Consider the following 23,409-nt stretch of genomic DNA (forward strand, 5'->3'; position numbering starts at 1 on the left):
ACAGACGTCGGGGGGGGGAGGGTGGGGTGAAGCAAAGAGAAGGGTGCTGCACTGTATTAGGAGAGGGTGAAGCAAGGATTGGACAGGCAGACAGACAGAGAGGAGTGGGGGTAGGGGAGCTGGCAGAGAGAATGTTATGCTTTATGACCACCACATACACACATGAACATTGTTGTGTGATGACTGGAAAATATTTGGTTCTTTAATTTAGAAAACGCGTTAATATGGTGAACGGCTCGGAAATTGGGTGTTATCTATATTATACAAGTAAAGGTGCCCATCTTTAACGGGCGTCACTGGCGACATATGGTAAAAAAACAGATAGCATGAATGTATTTTAAACAATATATTATATCATTTTTATCCATTGATTATCATTCAGGTTTTCCCCTTCGACTGTCCTGCAGTAGCTCCACTTCGATGACATTACCACGTAGTTTAGTGACTACACAACGTGTACCATTCGTGAGTTCCGGAGGATCCATAGAGCGCATTAAAATTCCAGGGCACCCCACTTTAAAATGATCCAAAAAGCTGGATCAGTTTCGTCTACATATTCATATGTTGTAGAATTTAGCTGATTCTGAAACTGTTAACAGCATGTCGATCGGATGGTTCTGTGATTTTCTACGGTAGTAAACAGAAGTACGACTTAAGCCTGTACGCCACTATGCGGAGACCCGAGGACCTAATATTTCACAACAAAGTAAAAACTCACAAAATTTGAAGATATTTTAAATAAACAATTTATTATAATATCAATTAAATATCATTTTTATCCATCCATAATTATATGAATTGTTCTGTACAGCTATAGTTGTTCTCCTGGGATCTGCGCATCCATCCACAATCTATGTTCTAATGAAGTGCAGTAGGAATAATAAAAAGTCGGATGAACATGAACTTTTTAACTACCATAATCATCAAAACGAATTTTGAGGGGCCTCTTAAGGAAGACAATAATATCATTACTATATATGTCAAAGCTTGTTTCATTTCATGCAGTTACAAAAATCTGATGGTGGAACAAAAAAAGGGGCATGCCGAAATATTAATGTAGATAATCATCAAAACGAATTTTGAGGAGCCTCTTAAGGAAGACAATAATATAATTTCTATATCATATGTCAAAGCTTGTTTCATTTCATGCAGTAACAAAAATCTGATGGTGGAACAAAAAAGGGGCGTGCCGAAATATTAATATAATTTCATTTCATGCAGTAACAAAAATCTGATGGTGGAACAACAAAAGGGCATGCCAAAATATTAATATAGATAATCATCAAAACGAATTTTGAGGGGCCTCTAAAGGAAGACAATGATATCATTACTATATATGTCAAAGCTTGTTTCATTTCATGCAGTAACAAAAATCTGATGGTGGAACAAAAAGAGGGGCGTGCCGAAATATTAATATAGATATGAATATAGATAATCATCAAAACAAATTTTGAGGGGCCTCTTAAGGAAGACAATAATATCATTACTATATATGTCAAAGCTTGTTTCATTTCATGCAGTAACAAAAAAGGGGCGTACCGAAAGATTAATACAGATAATCATCAAAACGAATTTTGAGGGGCCTCTTAAGGAAAACAATAATATCATGACTATATATGTCAAAGCTTGTTTCATTTCTTGCAGTAACAAAAATCTGATGGTGGAACAAAAAAAAGGGCGTGCCGAAATATTAATATTGATAATCATCAAAACAAATTTTGAGGGGCCTCTTAAGGAAGACAAAAATATCATTACTATATATGTCAAAGCTTGTTTCATTTCATGCAGAAACAAAAATCTGAGGGTGGAACAAAAAAAGGGGCGTGCCAAAATATTAATATAGATATTAATATAGGTAATCATCAAAACAAATTTTGAGGGGCCTCTTAAGGAAGACAATAATATCATTACTATATATGTCAAAGCTTGTTTCATTTCATGCAGTAACAAAAATCTGATGGTGGAACAAAAAAAGGGGCGTGCCGAAATATTAATATAGATAATCATCAAAACGAATTTTGAGGGGCCTCTAAAGGAAGACAATAATATCATTACTATATATGTCAAAGCTTGTTTCATTTCATGCAGTAACAAAAATCTGATGGTGGAACAAAAAAAGGGGCGTGCCGAAATATTAATATAGATAGCAGGAGTGTCTGTCCGTCCATCTGACCCTGAACTACTCCCTCATTTTTGGGGCTAGCCCTGCCAAACCTTCTGTGGAACGTTTTAGGGTCCCAGCCAGTGTCCGAAGGTGGGTGGGAGTTTTCATAAATATCTTAATATAATTATGATTTTGACTTTCGATCCATACGAAGCTGTTCCTGATCCGGATGTTTTCTCAGAATGGCGTTTCTCTTCGTTTACTTCACAAGTGCTTGTGATATTGTACTTTGTTATGTTAATGATATAGTATCGATTTGTGATTGGAATGATGCTGTGTGGAAAGAAAATGTAGAGAGATTGAGTTTAAAGCAGAATGAGAGTTTTGTGAGGGGTTCCACCTATGACATTCACCGATTCGGCATTTGTAGTTTCGTCTTTCCCCCCCCCCCCAGCCCTTCACAAACCAGCTGCCCAGGGGCTGTCCAGCCCCACCTATGCAAAGCACGGTTAGGTACCTCACTAGTCAAATATATTTTGCTTTGAAACTCGGAAAGAGAAACTATATTACTTTTATAACGAATACCCGATTCACATATAATATCCAATTGTTTTTGAAAGTCACAAAGACAAAGGAAAATGTGATCGCTCCTACGCTGCTAAGGTTAAAAGTTAAAACCTCCATCACCCATCATCATAAGATACGGGATGAAACTGCCTCCACAGCGCCCGTAACCAGGCATGCAGACATGCACACACATCCGCGGAGAGTCTCTTTCAAATCCAAATCGACCCACATGTACCAATACCTTGAAGCAACTGTCGACTGTACATCCCTATCGGGACATGAACTGTCCTGCTATCAACTGTAGTAGCGTGGATCGCTTGGCACATGGCTTAAGCACTCCAATGAAATGGTTGAAAAGGAACGGCTGGCTTGGTAAGCGATAGCCAGCTGATTGGTTATGGCACATACTTGCTAAAAATGAAGCATCGCTGATTTCTTCACATTTTCAGATTTCACTCCACATTTTGAGTTATTTAGTCCACTTGATCCGATCCTCCAAACTCAAATTATATTTTGATTATATACTTTAATTTGTCTGTGAGAGTAGATCGTGGAAAATTGCATCATACAATGCTGAAATTTCTCCAAGCTCCTAATTTGAAAACTATAGCACTTATAAAAACGATGTATACAGTGTTCCGTAGGTCTGTTGATGTGGCTTCTGATGATATGAGTGAGGAAAGTGAAGAAAACCATTTTGAGCACTTTATCATAAACAAACCGTTGCGGCCTGCTCCAATTCAAGGCATTGTTGAGCAGGCTGAACAAAATGACGAATTCAAACCCCAGCGAGGTTACCGAGGACCAAGTGCCTTAAGACCCCGTCGAGGGAGCGACGGGTCCGAGGATGGCCTGATTAAGGTGTCCAAGGATGCGCTTGATAAGGCCATTAATTATCTTCAAAAGGGGTGTTTTAATTGACTCAAACACCCAATTTTCAGTCTTGCACTTCCTTGAAGTTTTGTTTATATGCATGCTGGGTTTCATGGTTTTGGAGTTATGGAGAAGACCCGTGCACTCACACACTGCCATTTATTAATATAGATAATGGTCCGAGTACTGATCCTTGAGGTACCCCACTACTTGCATCCTCCCAGCAAGACATCCTCCCACTCACAGCCACTCTTTGCTTCCCATCATTAAGCCGGTTTGCATTCCAATTAGCTCCCTGACCAGCCACTCCACAAGCCCTCAATTTTGCTGACAACCTCCGATGTTGTACCTTATCAAATGCCTTCTTAAAGCCAAGATTATACTCTGTCCACTGCCATTCCTTCATCCACCCAATGACACTGCTTCATAGAACTTAAAAAGCTTTGTGAGACAAGACCGACCTTTGTAAACCCATGTTGACTACCTTTAGTTGTGGGGAAGATGTTGAAGACATTAATTGGGGACCAGATGAGGAACCATTTCCTCAAATAAATACAAACTAATTAAAGTCAAACGAACAGTTCCATGGTTTCCCAATTTTTTTCTGGGTCCTTAAATAATGGTGTTACATTTGCTACTCTCCAATCCTCCGGTACCTGTCCTGACTCCAGTGAGCTATTGAAAATATCCGTTAACATCTCGCTTACCTGCTTAGCCACCTCCATCAATACTCTCGGGTGCATATTATCTCGACCCGAAGCCTTATCTTCTCTTAGATTTCCGAGCTGTTCCTTTACTTTCTCCACTCTGGATTTTCTGTAAAAACCCTTTCTTCACCTCCTTCATAGATACTCTCTGCTATTGGCAATTCTCTTGACTGTTGTTTTGTAAAAGTTGAAGCAAAATACTTATTTAATAAGCCTGCCATCTCACTTTTATCACTAACGACTCTTCCGGTGCTATTCATTCCTCAATGGGCCCACACTGGTTCTAACCTGTTTTTTTTCCCCTGATATATTTAAAGAATGTCTTGCTATTATGTTTAATATTCTTAGTCATGTCCTTCTCATACTATACTCTCTTTTGGCTTGCCGAGTTATTTTCTTCACTTGCCTCTGTTTACTCTGATAGTGATATAAATCTAATTCCAGTCCTGTTATTTTAAACCTAATAAATACCTTCTGCTTCTCCTTAATAGCATTCCTCTCACTGCTCAACCACCCTGGTCTCTTTCTGCCTCAAGTTTTACACCTCATTGTAATGTACTTACTCTGCACTCTACACATTTGCTCCTTGAAGGTTTCCCATTTCTCAGATGCTGATTATCCTATTGTTAGCTTCTCCCAATCTCCATCACCCAACTCTATCCTCGTACCCTCAATGATTGCCTTCCTGAAATCTAATAGCCTTACCCTACTATCCTGAACTCTAACTTTAACAGAATCTTTATCCTGATGGACAAAGGGAGATGCGGTTTGATTCGGTCAGTCACTCTGGGTAGTTCTGGCCTACATACCGAGCATCACCGGCACTTGAACTCGTAAATATTATTGCTAAGTTTTGAGGTAGGCAGAACATCCTTTTTAACTGCAGGATTCTGATGTCGAGAGGTGAAAATCTCTCTTGGACGAACAGCCAGATATGTGTTTGAGACACATCTTTTGATTTGTTCCTCATATATTTGCAACATTTTCCCTTTCCAAGGAATCTTGATGTAGACCGGGCACTTTTCAGGGCCCATCTTCCATTCGTCTGTAGCAGTGAGAAATTTGTGCATAAACTTCCTGATTATATACTCAGGATATCCATTCTCACTGAAGATGCTGGCAATCTTGTCCATCTCTGTATGAAGCTTAGAGTTGGAACATATCTTCTTCGCTCGACTCACTAATACATTGATCAAACCAATCTTGTATCTCGTTGAACGAAAAGAGTCCCATCGAGTATACTGGCCGGTGAAAGTGGGCTTTGTATAGATGGACGTAGTAGATGAAGATGCAGATCTCCCTACGAGGAAGTCCAGGAAGGTTAAGCAATCAGAATGTTCCAATTCCGTCGTGAACTTGAGGGCAGGATGAAGAGAATTCAATTCATTCAAGAAGTGGTCACAGACTTCACTAGATTCAAACAGGCAAAATATGTCATCCACATATCTAGTATACGATGGGGGATTGAGATACCTGCAACTTGGTCAACTTCTGCAATTCTTGATAGCCAACAAAAATATTTGCTTACGTTGGGCTCAAAGGAGAGCCCATGGCCACCCCATCAATTTGGACGAACATAATGTTATTAAAGCTAAACTCGACATCTCTTGTAGCCATGTTCATCAATTCTACGAAGACAGATTCAGAAATGGGCAGATGCTCAAGTTCCATGTGATATAGCAAAATAAAATGTGCACATATATCAATGGTCTCTGTCATATGGACATTTGTAAACAGGCGATCAATGTCAAAAGAACACATTACATTTTCCAAACCAGTTGGACACGTCTCCCTTGTGGCATCAGCAAAAGTGAAAGAATCTTTGATGACAAACCTGGAGACAGACTCGAATGCTGGTTGCAGGAACTCTCCCAGCCATTTTGCCAGCTGATGCTGGGTAGAGCCGACCATGGACAGAATTGGTCTCAGTGGAACATTCTGCTTGTGAACCTTCGGTAGACCATACATTCTCGGACGAAGAGAGCCTTCCAGCTTGATACTCCTGTAACCAGAGGCTTGTATTCCCTTGACAGTTCACCACGTTTATGCAGTTGGAGCAACCTCTTACCGATTTCATTCTCCAAGCGTGATGTACGGTCATGTGTATCCACGTTTCCCAGCTGCCGAAACTTGGACTGATCCTGTAGAATAATCAACATTTTGTTCACGTAGTCCACCTGGTTAAAAATAACCACACCATAGCCTTTGTCAGGTTTACAGATGTGGATTCCAGGGTTTCTTCTTAAATTCTTCATGGTAGTAATGCATTCCCTTTGGCCCCAAACGACCTTTCTGACTTCTATTTACACACAGTAGACATATGCCAGATCACAAAGTCCAGCCTTCATCGCCTGATCTGCTTCAATGGAAACTGCATAATGTTTACTCAACTGCTCAAAAATAAGCTCAAACTCTGCAAAAACTTCCTCTCTTTTAATGTTGTTGTTTGGAATGCTGAACCCAAAACCATGAGCGAGAATATACCTTTCGGTGTCAGATAGGATATCGTCCGACAAATTGAGAACATGCTGAGAAGAATCAGGAATAATAGAGCCAAAACACTTCACCTTTAAACGATCAATGTTTCAATCGTTTCTCTGTCTTGCAACCAACTCGACACAATCCTCAATCTTTGTGATATATCTACACAGACGTACCATGTCAAAGAAGGACAAAAAACTCCCGTGCAAGCCACCACTCTGTTCGCAAAGCGTTACGTAGGCCTGAGGATCGTCGTTGTGTTCTCCCAAGTTCATCCTGCAAAAACATACACTCAACAGACGGACTTGATCTCATTCTGGAATGTTGAATTATTTTCTGAATAAATACAGGAACGACCTTATGGTGGAGACAGGCTCGGAGATATCTCTCTGTCAAGTTGTTTAACTGCTCCACCTGTGGACATGAGTACCGTAGTCTCAAATGATTAATAAGATGCTTGGCACTACAAAACTTTAATATAGACAAAAACAGATGTTTTGAAGGACTCCTCTTCCATTTTGAAGGACTCTTCCTGTACTCCTTCAACCTCATCCTTCACACCCGAAGCCCTATAAAAGCATCCTACCCAGTATCTTACGACTCTTACCATCTCTTCTCCACCCATTAGTTTCCTCTTTAATATCACCCCTTTCTCTTGATGTAATGCTGTCTTTTACCCAGGTTGCCACTCTTCCTATTTTCTCCTTCACATCACACCGAAGCACCTTGCTCCCTTCTAATCCTGTCCTCCAGTTGCTCTCCTCATGAAAGCATGTCTCGCTTACTGCAACTATATCATGCTTCTCGCCATCTACTTTGGCCTCAGGCTCTTCCATCTTATTATTTAAATTCCTAGCATTGGTAAGGGCCCTGTCACACCTTGACGTTTTTCGCCAGCGTATGGCAAGGTATCAAAATGTATGTAAAACGCTGGCGTACGCTGAACTATTGATGTTTGTTTTTTTTTTCCAGTTTTGGCCGTATTCATAACGAGTTGGACCAATGCATAACGTATTAGTAACGTACACAGAACGTTTCGATAACATATAGATAACATATCCACGAATGCTGAGCGTGTTGTCGGCGTTCACAACCTATGCCCAACGATAGTCTAACTCATGCATAGCGCGGCAGCGTATCGCCGACGATCACGTGGTGTAGGCTATTAATAGGCTGCGGCTCGACGATTCAAATCATAACCGCACTAGACATCGAAGTGTCAAGCCGCTGGCACACCTTGACGTTTACGCCAGCGTATGCCGACGTATGAAAAATTGTTGAATACGTTAATAGCACGCTGAAGCACGCTGGCATACGTCGTAGTACGCAGAGTACATCGACAAATTTTCAGCATGTTGAAAATTTTTCGACATATGCCAGCGTATGACACACGTTCTGCATATGCTGGCCATAAGTTGTAGGCATGTTACGCGATCGTTGATACACGTCGACACACGTTACTTGTAAGTTACTCATAAGTCGAAACACGTCGAGGTAATGGTTAGCGTCAGTGTTCCAGACTCCCTGTTTTTTTCTTTTTTTTCTTTGGTATGACGGTGATGTTGACACTTCGATTTCTAGTGCGGTTATGATTTAAATCGCTGAGCGGCAGCCTATTCATTATATTATATTATATTATAACCACACTAGAAATTGAAGTGTCAACATCACCGTCATACCGAAGGGGGAAGAAAAAAAAAAAACAGGGAGTCTGGAACACTGACGCTAACCATTACCTCGACGTGTTTCGACTTATGAGTAACTTACAAGTAACGTGTGTCGATGTGTGTCAACGATTGCGTAACGTGCCTACAACTTATGTCCAGCGTTATGCGGAACGTGTGAGTCATACGCTGGCATACGTCGAAAAATTTCAAGCATGGAAAATTTGTCTAACAGCTCGGCGTACTACGACGTATGCCAGCGTACTACGACGTATGCCAGCGTGCTCTTAACGCATACGAAACTTACCCATACGTATTCGACGTGTGCCAGCGTTTTAGACAAATTTTTCATACGTCGGCATACGCTGGCTAAATCGTCAAGGTGTGACAGGGCCTTTATGATACTGTTGTGGCCAACAATATTGGTACCCGTGCACGTTTTTCAAATACCTTTCAATTTTCTTTAAAAATAAGTTGAAAATAACAAAAGGATTTGGTCTCCACATTTCTTTATTTCACTGTTCATGTTACAGAAAAAATGAATGGTATTTACAAAATTATTGACACCCTCAACATAATATTTGGTCGCACAGCCTTTTGACAAAATAACTGCAGTCAAGCACTTCCAAAACCTATACGGGCAGTTTGGACCACTCTTCTTGTGCAAACTGTTCCAGTTCTTCCAGATTTGAAGGGTGCCTCTCTCAACTGCTGTTTTTGGGTCTCACCACAGGTGTTCAATGGGATATTAATCTGGACTCATTGCTGGCCACTTCAGAACAATCCAGCATTTTATCTTGAACCATTCCTGGGTGCTTTTTGAAGTGCGTTTGGGGGGGGGGGGTCATTATCCTACTGCAAGACCAATGACCTTCGACGGAGACCCAGCTTCCTGCCACTGGGTTGAACATTGCACTCCAAAATTCCTCCTTGGTAATCTCCTGATGTCATGATGCCATGCACACATTCAAAGCACCCAGTGCCAGAGGCAGCACAGCAACCCTAAAACATCACTGAACTTCCTCCATGTTTGACTGTAGGGAAGGTGTTCTTTTCTTTGAAGGCTTCATTTTGTTTTCTGCAAACATAGAGATGATGTGCCTTTCCAAAAAGCTCTAATTTGGTGTCATCTGTCCACAGGACATTCTCCCAGAAGGATTTTGGCTTATTCAGGCGTGTTTTGGCAAACTCCAGTCAGGCTTTCTTATGTCACTCTCACTCTCGCTCTGTCTGTCTCTCTCACAGCAGTGGGGTCCTCCTGTGTCTCCTACGATAGAACCCCCTTTCATTGAGTTGGCGACGGATGATGTGGGTTGAAACTGTCGTACCTTGTGTCTGAAGGTCAGCTTTAATCTGTTTGGCAGTTGATCGAGGTGTTTTCTCCACTATTCGAACGATCCTTCGCTGCAATCTTCGATCAAGTTTTCTCTTGCGGCCACATCCAGGAGGTTGTTTACAGTGCCATGGTCCTTAAACTTCCTGATAACATTGCGTACAGTGGACACGCGAACATCAAGGTCTCTGGAGATGGACTTGTGGCCTTGAGATTGTCCATACTTGGCTACATTCTTGTGTCTGACCTCCTCAGACAATTCTCTGGTTTTCTTTCTTTTCTCCATGCTCATTGTGGGACACACAGTGACACAAAACACCACAATGACTCCTTTTCTCTATTCAAACTGGTTGAATGAATAACTTCAATATTGCAGGTACCTGCAACTCACCATAGGTGAGTTCAATTCCAAAGTAAAGGAGAATCATTGCTTGAAATCTAATTATTTCTTCCAACCTCGAAAAGGTGCCAATAATATTGTCCGGGCCATTTTACGATTTCTGTGGAAACTAAGATTTAGTATTTTTTTTTTTAGCTTTTTTTTTTTTGTTCCACTGCAAACCAAAGAAATACATTTGTGGAAACCAAAAGATTTTTTTTTTCAACAATTTTCTGGAAGAAATGGTGCATTACTTGAAAAAAGTGCAAGTGTGCCAATAGTTTTGGCCACGTCAGTATGTCATGGCCTTGTCAGTCACCAGATCTGATCCCAATCGAGCATTTATGGAAAATTCTGGAACGACACCTGAGATGGCGTTTGCCACCTCCATCAAACAGGTGTGAGTTAATTGATTTTTCTCATGGAAGAATGGTGCCACATCCCTCCTGCAGAATTTCAGACGCTTGTGGACACTTGTGTATCCATTTATTTATTAATTTTTGTCCATGACCTGTATATACATATTTATTTAAAAACAAACTTGTATATGGTGTTAATACTAGTGGTGGAGGCAGAACACAGGATGGATCAGGATGTAACAGGACAAAAAAAATACTACACTTGGTAGAGCGCATACCTCCACCAGGCTGAACAGTGTACATTTTGTATCCCACTGACAGGCCGGTTCTGCATCTGGATCTTCATCAAAATCTAATCATTTTGTCTGTCACTCACCCAACCTGTCCAAATTTTGTCCGAATCCATCCACACCTTTTTGAGATATCCTGTTCACAGAGAGACAAACACCTTCAGTGGTGGAAGTAATCACAGCACAAAGAGGGTGGAGGACAAAACTGAGGCAGGCTTTTATATTAATATATGGAAGAATGAGATCAACAATACAGACAGTGAACAATGTGGATAGAGCTGAAAATTCTCAATCACATAATTGGAAGGAAAATCTGCGAACTCTGAAGTGGGCTTGGGGGGTTGATTGGGGTCGAAAAGATAATGGTTTCGGGTGGAGGTTAGGATAGAGTGAGATTTGTCAGGATTGAAAAATGTATTCCAAATGTTTGACCAGCTTGTGATTTTATCAAGGCCTGAGGAGAGGGAAGATGCTGCTTGCCTGCCTGTCTTGTCAGAAGGACGAGGGATCTCATGGCAGAGTGTGTAGTCGTCAGCAAAGAGGACATTCCAGTCAGAGATCATTGTTGAAGATGAGGAATAATATGGGGCCTAGAACACTGCCTTGTGGTACTCCAGCCTTTACAGGGAGAGAAGATGAAAGGGTTCCGTTGAGAGCCACATGTTTGCTACGAGACTTGAAGTCGGTATTCCAAGAGTGTTGCTTGTCTTGGATTCCACAAGCAAAGAATTTGGAGAGCAAGGAAGGATGCCAGACAATCAAAAGTTCAAGAGATGTCCATACAGACAGCCCTAATCTCATGTCTGAAATTTAGGGCCTCCATTCATTGGGACCATACTCTGTGCAGAGCGTTGGTGCTGCCTAAGCAGTCTCCTTGGCTATTGGGCACAATCCTGGACAGGTTGCCGCTCTGACACAGGATACCAGCAAGCTGGCACTCATTCATTGTTGGGGAAGTAAAAGTAGCATGTCCAATGTAGTGACCAGGTCTGAATCCAAATTGATGATCTGAGATGAGGCTGTTGGAAAAAACAAGAAGGATTTTATATCAACTACGATAATGGATTCCATGACCTTGCTGATGATTGGAAGCCAGCTCATCAGTCAGTTATTAAGAGGATATGTTTTTAATGTAATGCTGTGATGTTGGCTGATTTCTAGCAAATGGAAGGTGACCTATGGTAAATGAAAGGGTGAAAAGGGCAGAAAGAGGAAATGCAAGAGCAGCAGAACAGGCTTTTAGGACATGTGAGCTGATGCCATCTGATTTAATTGAGGACTTAAATATGAAAGGGGGAGAGAGGACATATATTTCAAGGCTTGTGGCGGGGGGGAGAGGGGTGATAGCCTTGGGGGTGGGGGGGTTGATGAGTTGGAGGGTTTGGAGGGGTTTGAGGGCCTGAAGTCACATTTCGTGTTTGGTGGAATTTCTGTGGGTCTGCTCATGTTTCAAATAATGTTTCATTAAACTGAAAGATTTTTGATCAGATTGCATCATAAACTGTGCTTAGCTGAAAAGCATGTAAAGTCCATGACAAGTTCAACTCCTGTGTAGCACAGGTCCGATTAATCATCTGATTCCAATCTTGAAACATCCCTCCATAAACTGATACATGCACAGCTTCATTGCTTGAATCCGATTGGTCACTCTTTAGATCTCGCCATGCCTTGTAATGTAATGTCATGAGAGGTTGTGACCCTTGCCAAATGAATAATGTTTTGGCCCATCAGGTCAGGTATGGGAGCATACGACGGAGCAGCGCGTCACTGCATCCCACTTTCTGCTGGTACTCCAGTGGCCTCCGTCTGGCCATCCCCCAGACAGATGCCTGGCCCATCCCAATCTCCTTGAGATGCTGATCAACCTGCTGCAACCACGAGGCATGTGGTCGGCCCATTGGCTCCTCCACTCACGAGGCTCCCTCGCTGAGAAAATCTGGTGAGCAAGGATCAGCGTCAGAAAAACGTCCACATCTCCATACAGCCGCAGCTGACGCTCACGGACTATGCAGGTAACAAATCTAATTTGAGTCTCAGCAACTGCTCATTGGACACAAAGTCCAACCAGCGATAGCCAAGGATTCTCTGAAGAGACCTGGCACCAAAGGAATTAAGTCTCCGTCTCGGATCCCTGGTCAGAGTCCAAGTCTCACATCCATAGAGCAAGACTGGAAGCTCCAAGAACCTGAAGACTCGGACATTCATCCTTCCGAACAGGTACCGGCAGGGCCACACCCCATGGTCCAGTGAATTCATGACTCCCCAGGCCTGACCCAGACGTCGGTTGACCAATGGCTCACAGCCAGCAGCGACATCAATATCATTGCCAAGGTAAGTGAATCTCTCCGTGACCTCAACATCTTCGCCACAAACAGGTACAGACAGAATAGCAGCATCCAAGATGTCATTGAAAGCCTGGATCTTAGTTTTGACCCTGAAAACCCGTAATCCCAGCGACTCCAACTCCTCTTTCAGCACCCTGAGGGCCCCAAATTGATTTTGAGAGTCTCCGCAAAACTGACTTCATCATCTGCGAAATCAAGGTCAGAGATCTTGACAATCCCAAACAATGCACCGCAGCTTGATCTCTCTGACATCCTCCCCGGAATCCAGTACAGACAAGTGCTGAAAAGTGTGGGGGCAAGTACACACCCCTGAAGAACTCCAGTAACAACTGGAAATAAGTCGGAGATGGTATCACCACATCTCACAGCACTCTCAGTACCAGAGTATAGTTCAGACATCAGATTGATTAGTTTTGCTGGCACCCCACGAAGACCAAGAATCCTCCAGAGGGCATCCCGATTCACTGGATCGAACACATTACAGAGATCAACATCAGCTGCAAGCATCCCCAGCTGAAACTCTCATCTGCATTCGGTGAGGACCTGAAGAGCAAGGATACTGTCAATCGTTGACCTCTTTGGTGTAAAAGCTGACTGCTCTGGATGCTGGTGCTCAAGCAGGTGGTGGCGAACCCCATCAAGAATTATCCGAGCAAAGACCTTGCCCGGCACCGAGAGCAGTGTTACCCCTCGGTGGTTGCTGCAGTCCTGGCGATCACCCTTCCCTTTGCAGAGGGACAACAAGGCTCCTATTAGTCATTTGGGGTGATGCCTGTGTTCCAGGCAGAGCACAGTCATTTGGGGTGATGCCTGTGTTCCAGGCAGAGCAAAGAACGACATGCAATGACACGAGTGCAGCATTTCCACCAGCCTTGAGAAGTTCAGCATGGATGCCACAGATCATGGAGCTTTACCCCATTTCAACCAGTTCACCACAGCTTGTGTTTCCACAAACGAAGGTGGATCACAGTTGATTAGAGGGTCAGCAACAGGGATGGTAATACCCCTGACATCCAACTCGACAGCTGGTCGATCAGCCTGGTACAGCCGCTCAAAGAATCCGGCCCAGCGGGCCTTCACTTTGAACTCCTCTGTCAAGAGCCTCCCACCTTCTGCTGTAACTGCACTACACCGAGGGACGTGCTTCGAGGAACGCAATGTGCAAATTCCCCTGAAAACAGAACGAGAATCACTTGACCACAGGTGATGCTCTACCCCCTCACAGATTCCTCGCACATAGGCCTCCTTGTCAACCATTAGTGCATATGCAGTTTTATGCCTCAGCTGCTTGAACAGCTCAGCTCTGCCATTCAGCCTGGCCCTGTGACTCTGCTCAATGGTATCCATTGTCCCTTGAGAGACAAAATTCTTCTTCACCTTACGGTGAGTTCCAAGACATCCACCGGCAACATCAAGTGCGGTGGTCTTGAAGGCATTCCACAACTCTTCAGGATTCCCCAAAGCACCCAGACCCCCCAAATATCCACTCGGCCTGTTCGCAAGCTCCTCAGCTGCCCTCTCATGCACACCTCCTGGGATTTTTCGCAAAATCCAGCCTCGACTGGGATGGTCCCATTTTCCCGGAGTTAAGCTACAACTTCAGATTTGCGACAATAAGCCTGTAGTCGGTATTGAGAAACTGAACACTGTGACCATGTACTCATTGATGGGTGCTGGAGGATAATCTAGAACTGCAGGGTCTACCAATCTCCTTTGCCACATCACCAGTGTTGGTATACCAAGTCCAGCGATGAGCCTGTGGGCGCTGAAACCATGAACCAGCCACCCGAATTCCAGGAACTTAGTGCTGTTTAGGTTCACAGTTCTCGACCCATGGGGACCAACACATATTTCATAACCATCCCTATCAGTTCCAGTTGATGCATTGAAATCCCCCAAGACTGGAAGAGTATCTCGCCTGTGGCACTGATGAGCCACAGATTCGAGCGTGGCACAGAATGTGTCCTTCACGGTGAGATCACTCACCTCAGTCTGAGCATATAGAGACCAGGGAAACGACACCCAAGGAGTGACGAATCCCTGGTCTCATAATACGCTCATTGACTGGTGTTACCTCAATTATCATTGGAGTCAGCTTATTGGACACAGCTACAGCAACTCCTTGGCCATGTTAACCATCAGAGTGACCATACCAATAGTAGGTGCAACCACCCGCCATGATCTCACCGCAATCCGGTCTCCGAACCTCAGAGAGTGCTGCAATACCAATGTCCAAACGCTTGAGCTCAGATGATAACAGACAGGTCATCATCCTCTCTTGGGGATAGGACATCATGGGTACCCACCCTAAGGGACCACCTCATGTTAACCCAAGGAGACCGCTGTCTGGTGGACGACTCCTCAGCACCACCCCGACACACTCTACTGTAATCTGACCTGGGAAGGTTACCCTGTGATTTTCCTCCTACCTAAGTGTGGGGGTCTCGAAGGCTTTGCTCCAATCCCGTCAGCCGCCTTGGGGAGGGCAGCTGCACAGGTTGTGGTTTTTCAGATTTTTGTGCTTTTGTTATGTTTTGCGGAATGAAAGGTTTTACGGTGGCTGAAGTGCAAAACCTGCCACCAACCTCCTTATAAATAGGTAACCCAACAACAGGAGGACGTCCGCAGACAGTTTGGCACGAGATATTGATGGCCATTGGCTCACAAGGAGCCCCTCTGCCCTTTGACAGGTTTTGTTTTTAATCCTGCTGGGTGTCCATGTCGTACACCCTCCTCACCAAGAAACCTGGTGGGGGAGACGGTTTAGTCGCCGATAACCCGACCATGAAACGGGTTAGTGCAGGTTTACATGTTGGCCCATGTGTTTCAAAATCCAAGGTTCTTTCATCGATCGATATCCAACCAACAGTTGGACGTTGTCCAAACTTGTGTTTGTGCTAAAGATGATGCACACAACAATATATGAACACACCAATATGGCGCAGCACACCACAAAGTAAATGATGATTGGCTTCTCAGCTCTCTTGTCCTGGAATCTGCCTTGCCACTTGGATACATTCTTACGAAAACGTCCCGAAAGCCCCTCCCTCAATGATCTACTCCGAAGTATGGGACTATTCTATATCCATGTCATCCCAAGTTGGCTCCATGTCCAGAAGCAGCTGGAGATTCACCGAACAGTCTTTCCATCAGCTGCAAAATCTGTCTTCACCATGAACACTTGTCACCTCTTTTTACTCTACATTTAATTAATTCCATATCGTATGAAAGGGGATTGGCAAGACTTCTTGTGAAGGTGTCCTGGGCCTCAAGGTTCTTAAAAAAAGTTTTTTGTGAGTTTTCTTTCAAAGAACTTCAACATATGAGGCCAGTAGACCCATTAAGCATGTACTGTGGTTGCCAACCGATGGCTGCTGTTTGTCCATCCTCTATCCTTTTTAAATGTTGAGTAAGGTAGAGAAAGACTTTTGAAGTCTTTGTGTCTCAGCGAGGGTTTGAACCACCGACCTCCCAGACTTGGAGCAGACACTCCAACCATTACACCACTGAGTCTGGTTGCTTGGTTGCTTTTAGCATCTGTAATATATTTTTCCTGTATACATGTACAGTGGAGAGAACAAGTATTTGATACACTGTCGATTTTGCAGGTTTTCCTACTTACAAAGCACGTAGAGGTCTGTAATTTTCTATCATAGGTACACTTCAACTGTGAAAGATGGAATCTAAAACAAAAATCCTGAAAATCACATTGTATGATTTTTAAATAATTAATTTGCATTTTATTGCATGAAATAAGTATTTGATCACCTACCAACCAGTAAGAATTCTGGCTCTCATAGAGCTGTTAGTTTTGTCTTTAAGAAGCCCTCTCATTCTCCACTCATTACCTGTATTAACTGCACCTGCTTGAACTCGTTATCTGCATAAAAGACATCTGTCCACACTCAATCAATCAGACTCCAACCTCTCCACAATGGGCAAGACCAGAGAGCTGTCTAAGGACATCAGGGACAAAATTGTAGACTTGCACAAGGCTGGGATGGGCTACAGGACAATAGGCAAGCAGCATGGTGAGAAGGCAACAACTGTTGGCACAATTATTAGAAAATGGAAGAAGTTCAAGATAGCAGTCAATCTCCCTCGGTCTGGGGCTCCATGCAAGATCTCACCTCGTGGAGCCTCAATGATCATGAGAAAGGTGAGGGATCAGCCCAGAACTACACGGCAGGACCTGGTCAATGACCTGAAGAGAGCTGGGACCACAACATCAAAGAAAACCATAAGTAACACACTACGCCATCATGGATTAAAATCTTGCAGCGCACGCAAGGTCCCTCTGCTCAAGCCAGCGCATGTCCAGGCCCGTCTGAAGTTTGCCAATGACCATCTGGATGATCCAGAGGAGGAATGAGAGAAGGTCATGTGGTCTGATGAGACCAAAATAGAGCTTTTTGGTTTAAACTCCACTCGCCGTGTTTGGAGGAAGAAGAAGGATGAGTACAACCCCAAGAACACCATCCCAACCGTGAAGCATGGAGGTGGAAACATCATTCTTTGGGGATGCTTTTCTGCAAAGGGGACAGGACGACTGCACCGTATTGAGGGGAGGATGGATGGGGCCATGTATCGCGAGATCTTGGCCAACAACCTCCTTCTCTCAACAAGAGCATTGAAGATGGGGCGTGGCTGGGTCTTCCAGCATGACAACGACCCGAAACACACAGCCAGGGCAACTAAGGAGTGGCTCCCAAAGAAGCATCTCAAGGTCCTGGAGTGGCCGAGCCAGTCTCCAGATCTGAACCCAATAGAAAATCTTTGGAGGGAGCTGAAAGTCTGTGTTGCCCAGCGACAGCCCCGAAACCTGAAGGATCTGGAGAAGATCTGTATGGAGGAGTGGGCCAAAATCCCTGCTGCAGTCTGTGCAAACCTGGTTAAGAACTACAGGAAACGTCTGATCTCTGTAATTGCAAACAAAGGTTTCTGTACCAAATATTAAGTTCTGTTTTTCTGATGTATCAAATAGTTATTTCATGCAATTAAATGCAAATTAATTATTTAAAAATCATACAATGTGATTTTCAGGATTTTTTGTTTTAGATTCCGTCTTTCACAGTTGAAGTGTACCTGTGATGAAAACTACAGACCTCTACGTGCTTTGTAAGTGGGAAAACCTGCAAAATCGGCAGTGTATCAAATACTTGTTCTCCCCCACTGTGTGTGTGTGTGTGTGTGTGTGTGTGTGTGTGTGTGTGTGTGTGTGTGTGTGTGTGTGTGTGTGTGTGTGTGTGTGTGTGTGTGTGTGTGTGTGTGTGTGTGTGTGTGTTTTTTTTAATTTAACTCTCCAAATTGACCCTTCATCAGAGTGGTATGTATCAGTGGAACATTCTGTGTATCATTAAACTTTTTAAATGTGATTGTGATCTCAAACCTGTGATTTCCTTTTTATTGTTATTTATTTATTTTTTGTCTTTGTCTATTCCATTGTCTTGTTGGCTGTGTTGGGAATCTCATTGGGAAATCAGCTGTCTATATTGTTTGCAGGGGAGGAAAACCTCATGGTCGTGGAACGGGGGGAGTTGTGGATAAGACCATTTTGGAAGGTGGTGGGTCCATGATTGGGCTGGGAACGGAGCGTATGAACGGAGATGGGCGAGGTTTTTTGCGAAAGCTTCCTGGGCCTCGGCCTCCCTTAGAGGTTGGCTCCAAGCATGCGGATGGTGGTTGGCGCATCATTCCTAAGATGGAGCTGCCGCTTTCGCAGGGAGATTTCAACGGTCTGGATTTGCCCAACGTGGCGTCTCGAGGCAGGTCGGTGTCGACCGGTCTCAGTGGATTCCTTGCTGTTTTGTACTTGGTGGCAGCTTGGTCATAACAGGCATTTCTTGTTCGTCCACTTGTAAAGATGGTATTGCATTGCCTCGAGTTTTGCTGCTGTAAGTTCGCTAAAGTCTTCCATCTTTACTTCAGGAAAACCTTCCGTGGACGGCGGAGGCGTGAAGATGAGAAGATGACAGTGAGTTGCCTAGACTTGATAATAACAAGGGATGTGATTGGAGAGACATTTTAATGCTCATTCTTTATGAATGCCAATGTGTGACTTTCCAAAAGTAACTTTTTTTTACATGTAAAGAGTTCCCTTCCTTCCCCCATTGTGAATTTTTCACCTGTGCGAGGCTAACTTAACTTTTGTAATTCAACAGATTTGGTGCAAATTATTCTTTGCTCGTGGAGAAAATAAAATCGTTCATGAACTTTTTTGGGTGTTTAACATTCCCATTTGAGCACTTGGCTCACCATTCTGGTGGTTTTCAGGCTAAAATTCTCTTTTGGAGCCTCCATGATGAACCTTCGATGCTGTAACAATGTAACTGAACCTACTGTTCCTAAAAAGGTTTATATCGAGGGGTGGTCGTGGTTATTTGCAGCTTATGTGCTGAAGTGCAGGGGTTGTTTTTTTGTTTGCTCACTCCACATGCTGTTCAAAGGGAAGTTGATGTTTCTAAAGATGCAAATACGTATTTTGATAATTGGTCGTGCAGAGTAACAAAGTTTCCCAGGAAGAAAATATTAAGTGTCAATGGAATAATCGTGTGTGTTGTATTTCTAAATTGTGGCACCATTTCTGAACTTGGTGCAGTAATCTTCCTGTACTCCAGAGACAGGAAACTCAACCATTCTGTCCCTCTGTTCATTCTCGGACATACCACGTTGAAGTTTTGTTCTTTTAGCAAATCAGCTCAGGATAGTCATTCTTCACTGACATTTTGAAAATTGTTAAAACGTGCGCAAGATACCACATTGTGAACTGTATTTGATTGGATAGAATGGGAAATTGTCTCGCTTTCTCTCTTCCCTGCAGCACTCTCAGCAAGCATCTCCCTGTGATCCCAACCCTCCAGCAACCCCCAGCATCGATCTCGCCGCTTCTGATTTTCCACCTTTACCTGGGGCATCGACCGGCTCTCGAAATGACAGCACTTCTCAAAATTGCTTGGCAGATGTGGTGCGAGGGACCACCAAGGTTGGCGACACCACACCGAGTTAAACTGTAACCATATCACCTTCCCTGTCTACCAACCAGCGTCTGTATCCCACCCTCTCTCCCCCCCCCCCCCACATAAGCATGATGTATCAGAGTGAAATTCAATAATATAGTGAATTTTGTAATCATTGCCAATCCATTTGTGTAATACGGTTTTGTGTGTGATATTGGAGGGACGAGTGTGAGCAATTTGTTGACCACCTGCTTAGTATCTCTGATATCTCTGATGTGGCTGTGTGAGGTGCTGGTTATCTTTCTGTTAAGACGGAAGCCCCACCACAAGAGTGCACGTCTGGAGAGCATCGAGGAGTGGTCGGGTTTTTGCTGAGTGAAGGTGTTGAACCGTGTGACATTTTTCGGAGGACATTCGGGCACGAATGGGAGCCATCTTTTGCCCGATGATGACAAATAACTTGTGGAGGGAAACCCCCAGGCCGGAAGCAGCTCTTTTGCCTTTCTTTCTCAACTCAGCCCTATTTCAGTCTTTCTTTCTCTGCACTCTGCAATCCCTCCTTTTAACCCCATTTCAATCTCATTCTTTCTTCTTTTTCTTGAGTTTTGCTCTCTTGGCTCCTGGGCTGGTCCTGTTGATTTGAAAGATTATGAGATCTGAGGGCACAGTTGGGTTCACCCATTACATTGTGTTGTCAAAAGGCTCTTATAGAAAAGACAAACATGATAATTTGGTGATCATTTTATTTGTCTGCTCTACATCATGCAGCAGAGACAGCTGTCTGTCCATGCTGAGTGTGGAGCCAGTCATTGAGCCTGAACCAGAGCCGTCCAGGGCACCACAGGAGTGCTCCTCTGGAGGGGCGAGTGCGAGCCATTTGTTGACCACTTGCTTAGTATGAGTATCTCTGATGTAGCCGTGTGAGGCGCTGGTTATCTTGCTGTCAAGACGGTATCGTAGCCCCACCACAAGAATGCACCTCCACAGAGCATCGAGGAGTTGTCGGGTTTTTGCTTTGTGAGGGTGTTGAACCGTGTGACTTTTTCGGAGGATAATTGGACACAAATGAAGTGAGTGGTTTTGAAAATGACGGACTCACAAAATTTATTTTCACTCCATTTATTATCTTACCCTTGTGTTATTACAGTCTTTATTGTAAGTTTGTGGCATGCAAACAGCACAGACTTCTTGCATTACTAAGGCCTCTTGCTCTATAAATGTCATAATTGTTATTATTTACCATGATGGCATACTCCGTTCCCTGACTAGACTACCAATATTAATGGAGAGTCGTCTACCACCAATCCTCCAACAACAACTCTGGGAAAGGTGCGGTCTCTCGTTCCCGTCTCTCTGCCACCAGACCTGCAACCCCTTTGTTCCGACGGCACAGCACGTGTGACATTTGGAAGGCAAGTCTCATATTCCAGCTGCTTTTACCCCACCTGGGTGGTTGTGGTGGTAGTCCCCATCTTGTGCCCGATGATGACAAATAACTTGTGGAGGGAAACCCCAAGGCCGGAAGCAGCTATCTTGCCTTTCTTTCTTAACTAAGCCGTATTTCAGTCTTTCTTTCTCTGCACTCTGCAATCCTTCCTTTTAATCTCATTTCAATCTCGTTCTTTCTTCTTTTTCTTGAGTCTTGCTCTCTTGGCTCCTGGGCTGGTCCTGTTGATTTGAAAGATTATGAGATTTGAGGGCACAGTTGGGTTCACACAACATTGTGTTGTCAAAAGGCTCGTATATAAAATGATCACCGAATTTTCATGCTTGTCTTTTCTATGTCCACTCTACCCCATGCAGCGGCGACAGCTGTCTGTCTCCGCTGAGTGTGGAGCCAGTCATTGAGCCTGAACCAGAGCCGCCCAGGCCACGTGCTGCTGCTCCCTCCTGCGAAGGCACATATTCGTCGTCTTGCTTGCCCCCCGTAAGTTGTACTGTCTTGACCTTTGCTCCAGCTGTCCAGCAACACATGTTCCGGCTTTGAACATGCTGTGATTCTTTTGTCAGGATCAAGTTGTGACAGCTTTTGCAATTTGTTTGGTTTTTATTTAAAATCTTGTTCATCTGTGTTCAGCTATTTTTATGCTTCACATTGCATGAGAGAATGAGTTGAAGCCGTTTTGTTAGCTCACCTGGAACATACTTCAGGTGAGGTATTAGCATCGCGTACTGTTGGTCAGTCAGTCATTCAGTATGGAAACAGTCGGATCTTCGTCCCCGAAACTACACACACGATTTTGATGAAACTTGACCACAACCTTCATCACCCGTGATGTGCCAAAGTTTGTTCACGGCATTTAAAAAAAATCAGGGTCCAAGGGGGTCAAAGTGAGTCCATGTTTGACCCCCCCCCCCATCCTCCCCAAAATAGGTATTTGCTTTCTTCTCTGAAACCACACACACAATTTTAATGAAACTCGTTTGTTCAAACGAGCAGCTAGTTTACATATTTTGTGGGTCACCCATGCCCACCAGTGGCTCTCTGGTTCCACCAGGTGAGCCCAGGGGCATTGCCCCTATTTCAAAATTTCCAACGGTGATTACAGAGGATGAGATGGTGCGAGAGCATGAGGTGGTGAGCTTGTTGAACTGCCCTGTGCATTGGGGATTGAGTAGTATTGCTTCCTTCTGATGTCCGAGCAAATTCAGTTGTTACCTTTCAGTCAGCTTGGTGGTTGCATGCATGGTACTGTGTATTCTCATGATGCCAAACTGGTGTTCTGTAGATCATCTGCCTTGATAAGCATCATCCTTTGCAGTGTTCATTAACATTGATTTGTGGTTGCTTATATTTCATTAAATTTTTTTCAGCCTACCACACAGCGCGTAGTACAGTATGGCAAACAAGTTGTGTACATAAAGGTGTTGCTGTAAACACCCAAGAGTGTGTGTGCATGAAATGTACAGTGAAGCAAGTCTGAGATGTGCAGGCAGTCTAAACACATGACGAAATGCACTGATGTGCAGAGAGAAATGCGATGCAATCAAACACAACAATCACACCATCGAATGAGAGAGGGTTTACGAGCGGCAAATTCGATTGGTTGTGATGACGTAAAATGCTGTAATATTTTGTCCAAGTACCGCTAAACGAAATTGTTTTGAAAGTGCCGAAAAAAAAAAAATTGGTGGTTTGTGTTCTGCAGTGTTGAACTGTGTAATTTAACTGAAACTAGAATAGCACTCGGAGGAGCGCATATCTCTGCCGGGTTGAACAGCTTGTGTTTTGTATCACACTGACAGGCCAAATCGAGATCCAGACCTCAACCAAAATCCATTCGGCTTGTTCTTGGCACCGAACCAAATCATCCATCAAGTTTCGGCCAAATCTGTCCGTAGCTTTTTGAG

At 43.7% G+C, this 23,409-nt stretch overlaps 1 protein-coding gene across 4 annotated transcripts in view; it reads left to right on the top strand.

Annotated features, from left to right (window-relative positions):
* LOC147027392 (la-related protein 4-like) overlaps nucleotides 1–23,409 on the top strand; it is an 86,610-nt gene that overhangs the window by 57,030 nt on the left and 6,171 nt on the right. For all 4 annotated transcript variants that reach the window (XM_085876749.1, XM_085876751.1, XM_085876750.1 and 1 more), the window contains 5 exons: nucleotides 18,605–18,871; nucleotides 19,031–19,076; nucleotides 19,923–20,084; nucleotides 21,328–21,470; nucleotides 21,862–21,985. In XM_085876749.1, coding sequence (XP_085732875.1) covers nucleotides 18,605–18,871; nucleotides 19,031–19,076; nucleotides 19,923–20,084; nucleotides 21,328–21,470; nucleotides 21,862–21,985 — 742 coding nt within the window. The remainder of the gene's footprint in view (nucleotides 1–18,604; nucleotides 18,872–19,030; nucleotides 19,077–19,922; nucleotides 20,085–21,327; nucleotides 21,471–21,861; nucleotides 21,986–23,409) is intronic.

This window comes from Eptatretus burgeri, chromosome 4 (genome assembly GCF_056783735.1).
Source record: "Eptatretus burgeri isolate ZD-2024b chromosome 4, Ebu_testis_v1, whole genome shotgun sequence".
In the NCBI taxonomy this organism is placed as follows: Eukaryota; Metazoa; Chordata; class Myxini; order Myxiniformes; family Myxinidae; genus Eptatretus; species Eptatretus burgeri.